Source organism: Trachurus japonicus, chromosome 2 (assembly GCF_045865225.1).
Source record: "Trachurus japonicus isolate A0001 chromosome 2, Traja_1.0".
NCBI classification, from domain to species: domain Eukaryota; kingdom Metazoa; phylum Chordata; class Actinopteri; order Carangiformes; family Carangidae; genus Trachurus; species Trachurus japonicus.
In genome coordinates, this window is record NC_140908.1 from 12,776,529 (window position 1) to 12,789,411 (window position 12,883).

General features: G+C 45.4%; 1 protein-coding gene across 2 annotated transcripts in view; it reads left to right on the top strand.

Moving 5' to 3' along the window:
• LOC146990932 (activin receptor type-2A) overlaps positions 1-12,883 on the top strand; it is a 40,523-nt gene that overhangs the window by 11,568 nt on the left and 16,072 nt on the right. For both annotated transcript variants that reach the window (XM_085801601.1, XM_085801608.1), the window contains exons 2-4: positions 5,335-5,542; positions 7,567-7,703; positions 9,589-9,743. In XM_085801601.1, the coding sequence (XP_085657727.1) occupies positions 5,335-5,542; positions 7,567-7,703; positions 9,589-9,743 (500 nt within the window). The remainder of the gene's footprint in view (positions 1-5,334; positions 5,543-7,566; positions 7,704-9,588; positions 9,744-12,883) is intronic.

The window sequence follows — 12,883 nt, forward strand, 5'->3', positions numbered from 1 at the left end:
GAAATTTCTCTAACATTTTGGCAGGTGGTTGGTGGTCATTTCCCACCCAGCATGCACCTCGCCGGCCCTGGCCGCAGATCAGACCAGAACCATCTCCATGTCGTGGCTCACACCTCGTAGCCCTCTCGCCTGGCCGATAAAGAGACATGTGCCAATACACAGGATCTGCTGTAGCTCTCCCTTGTGATTTTTTGTTTCCTGTCCGGAGCTCTGGCTTAGGATTTCAGATTTCAGAGTGCACGTCACGTGAATTGCTCAGATCTACCTGTATGTCGCATAAAAGAAAATGCAATGAGGAAAAATGTGATTTCACTCGCCGTACTTATAAAATAATGGAAGCAGACTTCCTGTTCCCGCAGTTCTTTTTAAGACTTTTCTATTTTCTGTCTCCAAACTCGCCACTACATTTTTCAGCTTTGCCACAGACAGTTTGGCCCACTTCACATCCCTGAAGTGGCATTTTATCCAACTAAAAAAGCAATAAAAAAGTGGACTATGTGGGAAAAAGTGATTTTAAAACCAACATTTTCAATATGTGAAGCGCTTCTTTCATTAATGGCGATGTAGTTACAGCAGGATGGAACATTGAATCCTGAGAAACTTGAATCAATCTCATCGTGGACGTGGCGGCAGGTCGGAACGCTCGCTATCTGAGAGTGTCGCATCTCCCCGCGCGTCAGCCTATACTCGCCGTGTCGGGACCTCCACTGTACTTCTCAGATTCAGGTGCTTTGAAACGCCTCCACCTGATGTGACCTCTTGGCCGCGAGACAAGATTGAATTCACAGAGCCAGCAGGTAATCAGTATCCTCCTCCGGTCGCAGCTCCCCTGCCAACTTCACCATCTTTTCCATCTTCATATTGCACTTACTCAAGTGAATCTCATCCCTTATTTGCCGTCTAATTGTCCTCCCACTCTAATGGTTTTCTCTGATCATTCTGTGGTCCCCATGAATATCCTCCACCCTTACTTCTTTTACATTTGGTGCTATAAGAGTCAGGATCTCAATCAGTGTGGTTGAGAGTATTGGCTAAAAGCCTGAGATGTGAAAATTTAAAATGTCAGAGCGCAAATTTCCAGAGCCAGTAGGCAGCGAGCGAGGGGTGAGCAGCAAAAAGCCCCAGTGGATCGAGAAGTGGGTCGGGAGTTTAGACGTTTTGCAGCGAGGAGGAGGAGGAGGAGGAGGAGGGGGGCATTGCTTAAATATCCGCGGCTAAAGTAGGTCGCGGTTAACCTTGATAAATCTCTTGTATGACTAGAAGAAAGAAAGGAGCTTCTATGAAACGCCATGTGGTCAAGAGGAGGGAGGAGAACCACGCTGCAGAGGTTTGACTGTTTCCTTTTCACAGGACATGATCCATTAACCATCACAGAGGCTGTTTGGGAGTTCCTCGCAGTGCGTTGACCACTATATGAAGTTTAAATGAATGTTTTTTTCTTTACCCACGATCCTGCAGCCTGACCTCGCAAACAGCGAGACATTTCCCCCCCTCCTTCCGTTATTGATTTGCCTCTCCTCCTTTGTCTCTTGTCCTTTTCATTCTTCGGCTCTCTGACACTCTGTGACATTCCTCATTAGTGTGCAATGAATTAAATACATGTTACCAGCGTCATTACTATGAAAACGACCTTGCATTTGCAGCATGTGGCTGGAACCATCCAACCCTCTTTTCTTTTTCTTTCTCAATCTCTTTCTCTTTCTCTCCAACTCACCTTATTACGGCAAACAAAACGAGCCTGTGCCACTCGTGTTTGACATTTCTATGCGTGAAATATCTTCCGGAGACAAAGAGGCCTCTCTTTTTATTGCCTGGATGTGTGCTTGTGGGTGGAAGCCCTATTGTATGTCCTTGCACAATCGCTTGTGTAGGCCCTGCACTCTGTGACATTATCCGCTTTAGTGAACTCTGAGCTGCGACTTAGTCAGAAGATTGATTCCTCTGCTTTATATCCTTCATATCCGCCATACTGCCAGGCGGCTCTTGCCCACCTTTGGCACACGGCGCTATAGGCAGCTGGCCCGCGCTGTCACCTCATTTCAGGGAAGTGATTGATTTGAGCGCTTAACGGCTGTATTTACAACGCCGCTGCGTATTTGCAGTTCACATGGCTCGCAGCTCTTTTTTACCCCCCCTCACACGCAGTGTAATACCGGAGTGGAGGCGTTATCGCCGGAGCAGCTGAGGTGTCGAAGCTCGCCTTCCTCGGCAAGACGACAAGACTTTTTTTTTTTGCGTCACCCTACTTTTCAGTTTACGGAGGGATAGGTTTGTCTCTTCATATCTAAGCCTCTGATTTAGTGTGTGTGGAGATCTCAGGGGAAAGATGGTGTCAGAAGAGCATCAATTGATGGACTTCAAATGAACGTCCGACTCTACGAACGCCACCACTCCGTGTTGGTGCCATCGTTCCATCAGGATCGCCTAATCGCCGTCCGTTTTACCCCTGCGTATCCCTCTCCACGATGGTCGGCCGGCTCCATCTCCCACGAGAGCCATCGAAGGGAACGCTGCATTCATCCCCATCCAGGGAGAATAGAAAGAGCAGAAAGCAGCTGACACTTAAACCGCTAAAGGGCCCGGATGAAGTGGATAAACACACCAAAACACAGCCGGGGAGTTCACACAAAGACAAAGTAGTAGCGACCCGTGCATCGCTGCACAGCTTTATGAAACCCAAGCTGGGTTATTCAGGGACAGCGTATTTCAAGAGAAACATCAAATATGCTTCGTTATCTCCTGCCGCCCGAAGGTGATTTGTCTCCCCACCTTTTTATTATCATCATTCATCACCGGTCAACGAAATATCCTTATTTTCTCACCCTCCAGATTGGGTCGGAGCTCTACAGAAGAGCAAACAGCGGCCTAAAGGCAGAGGTTATCACAGGAGGGTTATCACCAAGCTCCAGTTCAATACCTCATGTATTGTTTGTATTCTTCTCTTAAGGCGCTTTTTCCTTCTAGTATTTCATACAGATATTTGACATGAAGAGTTTTCCTTTCAACAACTCTTCTTCTTCAGACGCGTGTGTCTCCTTCAAGGTAATCTTTGGCAGGAGCCGCCGCTGACGAAAAAGTCAAGCCCACCCCCCACCCCCCCTCCCCGACGCAGAGCAGCGATTGAAGATTGAAGTCAAATATGTTTTTAATTTCGAGGAATGAGATGCACGATTAAAAACAAATGAGGAAGGCGAGTTGTTTGCGTTGAAAGAATCTTCAAGAGCTCGTGCAAAGTGATATAATCGTCCCCGCGGCGTTATTTATGCCTGTGTGCATGTTTGGGCAAACCCGTATTTGTTTGCACAAGCAGATATAATCCAGTTTTGTGGGTGTGTGCGTGTATTTGTGTTTACTGTTGCTTCCATGCCGACTTTCTCTTGGGTTCATGTGTTTATTTTTTACATTTGTTTCTATCTGCTTCAATTATTCCCGCATTTCCAACATACTGCATCTCGGCCGGCCCTCACTCATCAGCACGGACTGTTTTTTCCTCCCCTCTCCCCTTCACTTCACTTCTCCAGCCATTTGCTCTCTCGGTCACACAGGCAACAGTTCACAGCTGCACCTGTTGCTGCGAAATAGTTCGGGGCTTCATGGGAAATGGATTTGACGAGAGAGAAAATGCCGTCAGCGCTGCTAAGAGGCGCGGTGACCTCGCCTGCCAGCGAAGTAGCCACTCTTTCCCTCTCGCTTCCCCCATCTGCAGCTGTTAATGTCGACGTGCGAGCGCTTCCACGGCCCCGGCTGGCATTAGCTGGATCGACTTAAGCAGCCATTTTATTGAAAAATACATGATCTTCCTGAAGTTAACCTCCATTATGCAAGCTAAGCCCTAATTTCTGGAAGCTACTGCGAGCGGAGACCCGGTCAGGGCGGACAGGATGCGTCTCCTATATGCAGTGTTATGTCACCGGCAGAGAGCAGCGAGCGATAATCACATAGATTGGAGCTTCTTTTTATATATTTTCTGCAAATTACAGACATTAAATAAAAGCCACAGTAAATAAAAGCTGGTAAAAAAAAAAAAAAAAGAAGTGCGAACGCTGGTAGCAAGGTGGAAAAATGTAAAAAGAAAAAAAAAGGTCAGTACAGATTGAATGAAACAGGAATACAAAGCAGATGCACAGTTGACCGCAGTCCTCGGTAATGACATATTGCAGAAAAATACAGCATCAAATGAAAAACTGAAAACACACGGCTTGATTAAATACTTAAAAAGAACATGGTAGTCCTTGTTGAAGCCAGGGGAAAAGACTGTGACCTGCAGTTGACACAGGTTGGACAGGAACCGTGTGCGTTTACACGGAGACGAGCACAAAGAGTGATTTTGCAAACTTTTTTTTTTTGCACTTGTGTCAACAACCTGAGGAAGTTTATGAGCGTTTGACCCACACATGCACTGCTTTTCCTCGATGAGCTGCCGGTCACACAGACGAGTCACATTTTCACAGTAGTGAGAAGTGAGCTGGGACTCAGCAGGAGGAAGATAAAAGAAATGTTGAGCGTTAAACTGTAGATGATGCATATGGATGACTGAGAGGGAACAGTACCGCCCTGTTACAGTCAAGTTCTACTTATCGCACCTTCAGAGCACAAAGAAATGATGCGTAGGAGTCAATCCTGTTTCCCGGGAAGCGGGCGAACGGAGGCCCGGCGTCTTCAGTCTTGTCAGCAGTCTAAACTGGACTAACTGTCTGACAGGTGATGAGAAGCGGCGGCAGCAACGCTAAACTGACAAGCTGTCATGCAGTCATTTCCCTGGATATCGGCTTGCGAAAACCTGCTGCCTGCGTTCATCTTCGGGAAATCAGAGTCTCCTTTATTTTGGCGGGGCGGTGGGGGAGGGAGGAGGAAGTGGATGGCAGAGCGCCTTGCTGCTGTGCTCCTCTATATAAAGCTTTCATTTTTCATTGGTGTATTGACTCTAAAGCACCGGGGAGCTCTGATTTAAAAAAAAAAAGTCCCACAACAGAAGTGGTTTTTATTATTACTAAATGTTTTACAGCTTCACTGTATCTGGTCGTCTGAGGCTGTAAAGAAACGCTCTTTGGAAACAGAACTAAATTATCGTCTTAGTCAGTGACACAGCAGCAAAATAACTTTTTCATCTCCCAGCCACAGCAGCTTGTAAATCCCTAAACTCAAGAGCTGCTCCCACCACTTTCTCCAGGCTTACCTGACAAATATTTAATAGCTAACTTGTTATTTTTAACTTCTACCTCCCCCGGGGGGAAGTTGAAAATGCACGGATGCGTTCTTAACAACGACACTCGCCCTCAAATTCAAAGAAATGTTAAAAATAAAATATAAAATGTCCTTCTTCATCCTCTGCAGGTGCCATCCTAGGACGCTCGGAGACTCAGGAGTGCGTGTATTACAACTCCAGCTGGGAGAAGGAGCGCACCAACCGCAGCGGCATCGAACCCTGCTACGGCGAGAAAGACAAGCGGCGGCACTGCTTCGCCACGTGGAAGAACGTCTCGGGCGCCGTGGAGGTGGTGAAGCAGGGCTGCTGGCTGGACGACGTCAACTGCTACGACAGGTAAAAGGCACAAACTCTACTCTGTCACCGACCGTCTCCCTGGAAACCTGACCTTTAATCTTGAACCAAAAGTGGCAGCACCTCTCTCTCACATGACAAAGCCGGTGTAAGTACTGGATGTGCTCGGGTTGCCAGGTCGGCTCGGGATCCTGCGCTTACAGACGACGTCACGCTACAGTATACTGTATGGCAATTGGTTGTAGGTCGGAAAAAACAAGGGTTTGTACAGATGAACAATGATCAATAAAGTTAAAAAAAAAAAAAGTAGAGAAATGCATAAGAAAGTGGGTTACACATCCAGGGTTGTATATAGAGTATTTGAGATACTGAATAATAGGTCTTCATTAAATTTAAGCCATAATCATTACAATGAAAAGAAATTAAATAGATAAAGACATGAAATGTTCCATTCTGTGTGTAATAGATCGATATTATGTATTAGTTTCACTTTTTTAATTGAATTACTGGCATAAATAAACATTTCCATGATATTCTAATTCATTGAGATGCACCTTGTAGCGCCACATTATGTAATAACGCCATATTATTATTATTATTATTATTATGCATCATGAAATATGTTTTTTATGTATGTCTATATATTTTATATGTTTGGAACCTGCACCAATGAGCTGTACTGGAAGCAAACTCCAGCAGCCTGGCTGTGTGGTCATTAAATGAATGAATGAACGAATCAATCCATTATGTAATAATGTAATACATTTTCATCTCATGATGTAATAACACCGGCGCATTGTGTAGTAATCTGACACATTTTGTAATAAAATCCTTGAATGCAACATGTATAAACTTTGCCGCATTTTGTAATAAGTTGTTACATAATGCACCAGATTAGAACAGAAATTAACATTTTCTTCATATAAAAATGTAACACATGCATTTTGTAATAATTCGGTGCATTATGTAACAACTAATGACAAAATGCAGCAAAGTTTCTTACACATTGACTTCCAGAATTTTATTATAAAATGTCCATTATTACGGCATGAGGTGAAAACTTTTTGTGTTTTCTCCAACTTTTCCACGCTACAACCAATCAGGACTTGTCATAATACGTGTCATCAGCGAGCGCAGGACCCCGAGGCGATCTGGCAGCCCGGGCACATCCAGTACTTACACCGGCCCAGCATGGGGAAGGCTAAACTGTAAATAGATTTAAAATCACCTTGAGCACAGTCTCCGTCCCTGTGTGAGCTTCCCACTCGCACAAGGCCACATTCTTAATTACTACAGCAGGATGGAATTTAAATTGACGTGTGAATCTCCGACCAAGTCTCCCAAAAAAAAAAAGAAAACAATACTCAGGTATTAATAGATGGGTGTTTTTATTATCATTATTACTATTCTAGTCTCCAGCTGGCATGGGAGGCCGGTTTGAGCCGGTTTGAGCCGGTTCTGCAGGAGTTTAGCTTTGATTCCTGAGCGATGAAGTCGACGTTCGACTGTGGGTACCTCTGCTCCGGCGCCGCCTGGCCTCCCCGGAGAGTCCAGAGCAAGTGCAGGGCGGCTGCCACTTCCTCTGGCTTTTATCTGATGACTGTGTGATTGTGAAAGAGAGAGTGTGTGTGTGTGTGTGTGTGTGTGTGTGTGTGTGTGTGTGTCTGTGTCTGTGTGTATGTGATTGTTAGTGTACATGCGTGTTTGTTTGCATGTCTGCATATTGGCGTGTGTAGGAGTTATTTTCTAAATGTTTTTCTTTCATGTCCTCTGCGGCGGCGAGGGAACGGAGAGGAAGGAGAGGAGTGTGTGTTTGTGCGTAGAAGAGTGTATTTGTGTGTGTGTGTGTGTCTTCCTGCTTTTTAGAAAACATAGGGAATGTGTTTTTATTTTTTGCCATGCAGATGAGTGTGTGGGTTTCTATGCGTGCACTTACAAACACTTTAAAAAAAATAAATTGCTTTCATGTCCTTTGCGGTAAACATAAAGAGGAGGACTAGTGTGTGTGTGTGTGTGTGTGTGTGTGTGTGATCGTTTTTCAATTTCCACCTCTGTATCTTCGGCAGTAATGAGTGTGTGGAGAAGAAGGAGAGCCCCGACGTCTTCTTCTGCTGCTGCGAAGGCAACATGTGCAACGAGAGGTTCCTCTACGTCCCCGAAGCTAAAGAGCCACAGAGCGACCAGCACCAATCCACCGCCTACAGTACGTACAGCACACACACACACACACACACACACACACGCATCAGTATTCATGCATATTCTGCAGCCACACCTCCGTTTTCTCATATTTAAAGGGATAGTTTAACATTTTGGCAAAGTGGTTCGTTACCTTTCATTGTCGGTGCAAGCTGTTTTTAGAACGGCGGAGCAGAGCCGTGAGCTGCTCAGAGCTAAACTACGGAGGCTCATGGGATTTCTATGGTTTCCCTCATCAAACTTATCAAATACACAATCCAACAACTCCAAAACACTCAGGTGGACAAGTTGTGAGCTGCACATTCACCACGTTATGAGATAATAACACAACGTTACCAGACAGAGTTGTTTTAGAGGGAAATTCATGCAAAACTGCTGATGCGCGTTCCAGTTGGGGGCAGTTTTTCAGCAAGCAGACTCTGCATTTACCTCGGAAACATCTCGTAACGTTGTGTTATTATCTCATAGCGTGGTGAATGTGCAGGTCACAACTTGTCCACCAGAGCGTTGTGGAGTTGTTGGATTGTGTATTTGATGAGTTTGATGAGGGAAACCAAGAAATCCCATTAGCCTCCGTAGCGTAGCTCTGAGCAGCTCACGGCTCTGCTCCGCCGATCTAAAAATAGCTTTCACCGACAATTAAAGGTAACGAACCTACTCCTACGACTATAGGGATTGTTTCCAAAAATGTTGAACTATCCCTTTAACATGTGTTCAGGGCTGTTCCAGGTGAACCAGGTCAACCTGCAGCCGTGCTCCTTGTAAATATGCTCAGTCAAATACTTCCGTGTGCTTGGCTGTATTTCCATCCAGGCTTTTACTTTGAAAGTGTGCGATGTAAAACGCTGTGGACAGCTGCCAGATACTGAGCCTCTGAGCCTGAGCTGCTCAGCTCCTGAAAATATTTAACGATAATACTAATTATCAGTAGAGAGCATACAGGAGATGGAGCTCAGCCTTCAAAGAAAATATAATAATACCATGAAAAAAGTGCAGGTTAAGGCAAACAAAGGAAAATATTAGATGATAGATGTTATATAAGCCATAGATCTGAGACCTGGTGAAGGTTTTCAGGATAACACGGTCCAGGTCTGAGAGGCTGGTCTGGGCTTTATTTAGTCGAAATGTCGCCACCTGAAGAGCAACTGTTGATCCTGGTGAAGTTACAGTTACACAATAAAGCGCAGCCTCATGTGCGATCGCCTTTGAATTCAGATACAGGTTCAATGCCGGCGTCCTCGCGCTGTCCAACAGGGCCGGTCTGTCTCTTTTCATTCCTTTAAATGTGACTGCAGACACCCTGTAGAGACAGACAGAGACACCCCCGGAGTCCCATGATGCAGCTGGTGCACCCCTCTTTTCTTTCCAGCCTCCTCCCCTTCCTCCCCTTTTTCTTTTTTTTTTACGGGCCTGGTCACACCTTGTGATGGAGGACGGGGGCCGAGCCAGCAGGCGTCGCCGCGCCGCTCCTGCAGGGGTCGCACACAGTTCAGAGCTCTGTTATTTTTGGCAGGCGAGGATTACGTTATGTCACGAGATGGATTTGCTAATCCTGCTGCGTGCGTGTGTGTGTCTGTCTGTGAGTGTGTGTGATTGTGCGTGCGTGCGTGCATTCGTGCAATGATATGATCCCTAAGCACAGTGGCAGTAAGCTGTAAGCAGGGTTAGTGCTGCACTTAGAGATGATGTAGCACAATGTCAAGCCAATCAGGCGTGCTGCTCTCTGTCTTCCTTCTCTCTTTCTTTGCACACTCTCTTTCTCTTTTCCTCTCCTCCACTGTTTTTGATATTTAATTGCTTTATTTTTGTTGCCCATGCAGATCACATAAGCCACTCCAGAGTGTTATCTTGTTAACGTCTCCTCCTCTCTCTGTTTTCTCCTCTCACAGCCACCTCCAACCCGTTTTCCCAGAAGCCCCAGCTCTTCAGCACCCTCCTCTACTCCCTGGTCCCCATCATAGGCCTGGCCGCCGTCGTCCTCTTCTCCTTCTGGATGTGGAGGCACCACAAGCTGGCCTACCCGGCCGCCCTGGTCCCCACGCATGTAAGTCTCAAATCCCCCGATCCACGATCCACGACCCATGACCTCTTCTTTGTTTTTCCGTCTTCATATTTCTGCTCATCGCTGTGGTGTCACCTGTCACACACCTTTCTTTGATGCAGTTGTCTGTTAACTGTAAACAAAGAGGGAGAAATAACCGGTGCAGCTTGGGGGAGATAAGTTCAAAGTCACCTGCTTAAAAATGCAGAACGGTATTCGCCGACGGATCGCCACACATCAAATACTTCATACAACAAGTCATCGTTTATTGCAAAAGGCCTGACTCAGCTCTGGTTGGATTTTGTTGATACTTATTTCCCACATGAGTCAATAGAGGGGATGCACGTGACATCTCGGTACACAGAAGTCACTGAGTGGCAAAAAGACGAGTGGTAGAGGCAAGTAACAAAGCGGTTTTCTCCGAACATATTGAGGATACGTCTTACTTTGACCGAGTTACATTCAAGAACCAGCTGTTTTCAATGACGGAAAGTAAATCTTTAACTTTTTTCGATCGATCAGCCGCGTTTACCGTTTCATGTGTCATAGTTCTGATGGTTAGACAGATGAATTAGTCTCTAACACATCCTACAGTTTGACTTGTCAGAGTTTTTCAGTATAGAAGCAACTCAGGTTTAAGTGTTGGGACCAAAGTAACAGCTGTGTCATTAACAATGAGCCTGTCTGTCACTCTGCAGGTCCCACGGCCACATAAGATTGAATAAAACACACAACAGAAACAATGTGACTGTATATACATGTTAGTTTTAGTTTCTGTTTAAATCTAACGGCTGATTGGATGATTTCTGGCAACATGGACCAGGTGGTTTTGGGTTCTGGTACGGATCATTGTCCAAGTCCTTCTGACCTCAACCTGTTTTGATTCTACATGTTTTACCCGGTTTCGCTGTGTCCACCGTTGAGGGAGGTTTGTTTTGCCACTCAGTCCGAACAAAAGGGGCGTATCCCAGGGCAACGTGACATAAACACATACCCTCTATAAAATAAAACGCAGCTTATGTTGTTTTGAAGTTTTTGCAGGATGATTATTGACATTAAAAAACACTTCTCTATCTAACCAGCCCTCCACTTCACGACCAATCTAGTTTCTCTCTAGCCTTGGCCCTTCCTGCCCTGCACAGAGCTACGGTCACCCAGAAAGGACAAACTGTGCCGAGCGCTGACGTCGGGATAATTGCTTTTTTCCGTCAGAGGTGTGTTGAGGAGCAAGAGGAGCGCTGGTTCTGTCTTTGTCCCCTTTAAGAGCAAACACACCTCGGACTTTCCCTTTAATGAAGCAGACTTTGACTCTAATTGGGGTTTTTTCATGCAGCGTCAGAGTGGGCTCTGGACTCATACCTACATTTTAAGTGGATATTGTGCTGCTCGGGTTAAAATCTCGCAGGCAGAAGCAGAGATATGATTCACATCAGACCGTGTACTCGTTCACCTTTCATCACTCCTCGTTTTTATTTGCAGCGCTTTCTTCTCTCCTTCTCTCTCCTGCCATGCCGTTACATCGCCGCTCAGCTCTTTCATGTCTCCACTTGAATCGGCTCGATTTATCACCTTTGTGAAACCTTCCTCGAGTCTCTCCTCCTCGCAGGAGAGAGAATAAGGCCGTTAATCTGAATTCTTGATTAATTTAGTTGTTTTATTTGCTGTAGTTGTGTGTTTTTTTGTTTTTTACTTCCACTCCGAGGCGGTTGCAGCTATATTCTGTGCTCGGCAGCGAGGGGGGAAACAGAAAAGCTCATGCAGAGCCTCCACCGTATGGAAGAGGAGTCAGGGGCCTCTGCATTATTGATGAGGCTTTATATAGGCAAACAAAACTAAAACACAGAGACGCTCGCAGCTCTGCCTGGGAGGATGGTGGTGGGTGGGTGGGTGGGTGGAGAGTGCGGGGGAGGGATTGAGGGGAGAAATGCTATTCTCTCAACTTAGTTACTGTATTTGCACAGTGCTAAAACACAGCAGAGAGGAGAGACGCCGTGCAATCAGTAAACCAATGCAAATGTGCATGGGAAAAGCAACAGGGCTAAGAGGCTGATGAAACATCTTACCTGGAAAACACCCACGTGAATGAATAAATAAAGAGCATCAAACAAAAACAAGATCAGATAACGAATGATGAACAGCTAAAAGACTGATAAAAATCACAAAGGGGAATAAAAATGAAATGAAATAGCCGGGACGGAACAAGTGAAGTCACGCCACGCTCACGTGCATGAAAGAAAGAAAGCAGTTGCGCAAGTTAAAGGTGCAACTTTGTGCATGAATATAATGTCAAAGCAGGTGATGCAGCTAAAACAAACGCAGACACGTTTCGTGCAGCGACCGCTTCGTACACATCCACTCATTGAGGAATTGAGGAATTGATTAAACTGGTTTTTAATAAGTAGATGGAGAGTGGATGGATGGATGGAGCGGGAGGAGAGGGAGAGGAGAGAAAACAAAAAACTCTCACAATCACTCAATAGCTCGGTATTGCAGAGTCATCAAGGACAGAAAATCGGAGTCTGTCGAGAGCAGAAACACAAACAGCAGGTCGTTATGATTTGATAGAAGAGGAAAAAAACTGATTTTATTTTTTTTTTAATATTTTATTTTAACTTTCTAAACTTTTTTTGCAAAAAAAAATCTACGTACAAAATTGGTATACAGCAGCCGACAGAAAGTATTTGAAATTTGAACTCCACTGTCTTGCTATTTGTGTTAAAGTCTAACTATATTTCACATCAACTTCCAGCGGCTCTTCCAAACAACAGAAGCTGCATCCCAGATGTAGTCCGCACAATCAAGCGCCAATCGATGGCACTCTTATTTCTGCTCCATCATGTTTGTTCCTCCGCTACGCTGCCGTCATCACAGCGTAATGCTCCGTACTTAGTCATGTATTTTTAATTTGGCTCTAACAGATCGCCTGCACCTGTTGCTGGTTAGGTTTTAAGTGCCCTGTGTGGATGGGAAGTCGTAACAGTGGTTCATCATAGGCGGCGCTGGTAATAGGTGATGTTTTCTCCTCCTGTTCCCTAACAACATCCACCAGGCCTCTGCATCACACTGCGCACATTTAATCTAAACCTCTAATTAAACGGAGCAGGAATGTGATTATGTCATAAACAAGTGGCAGCCATGTGAAC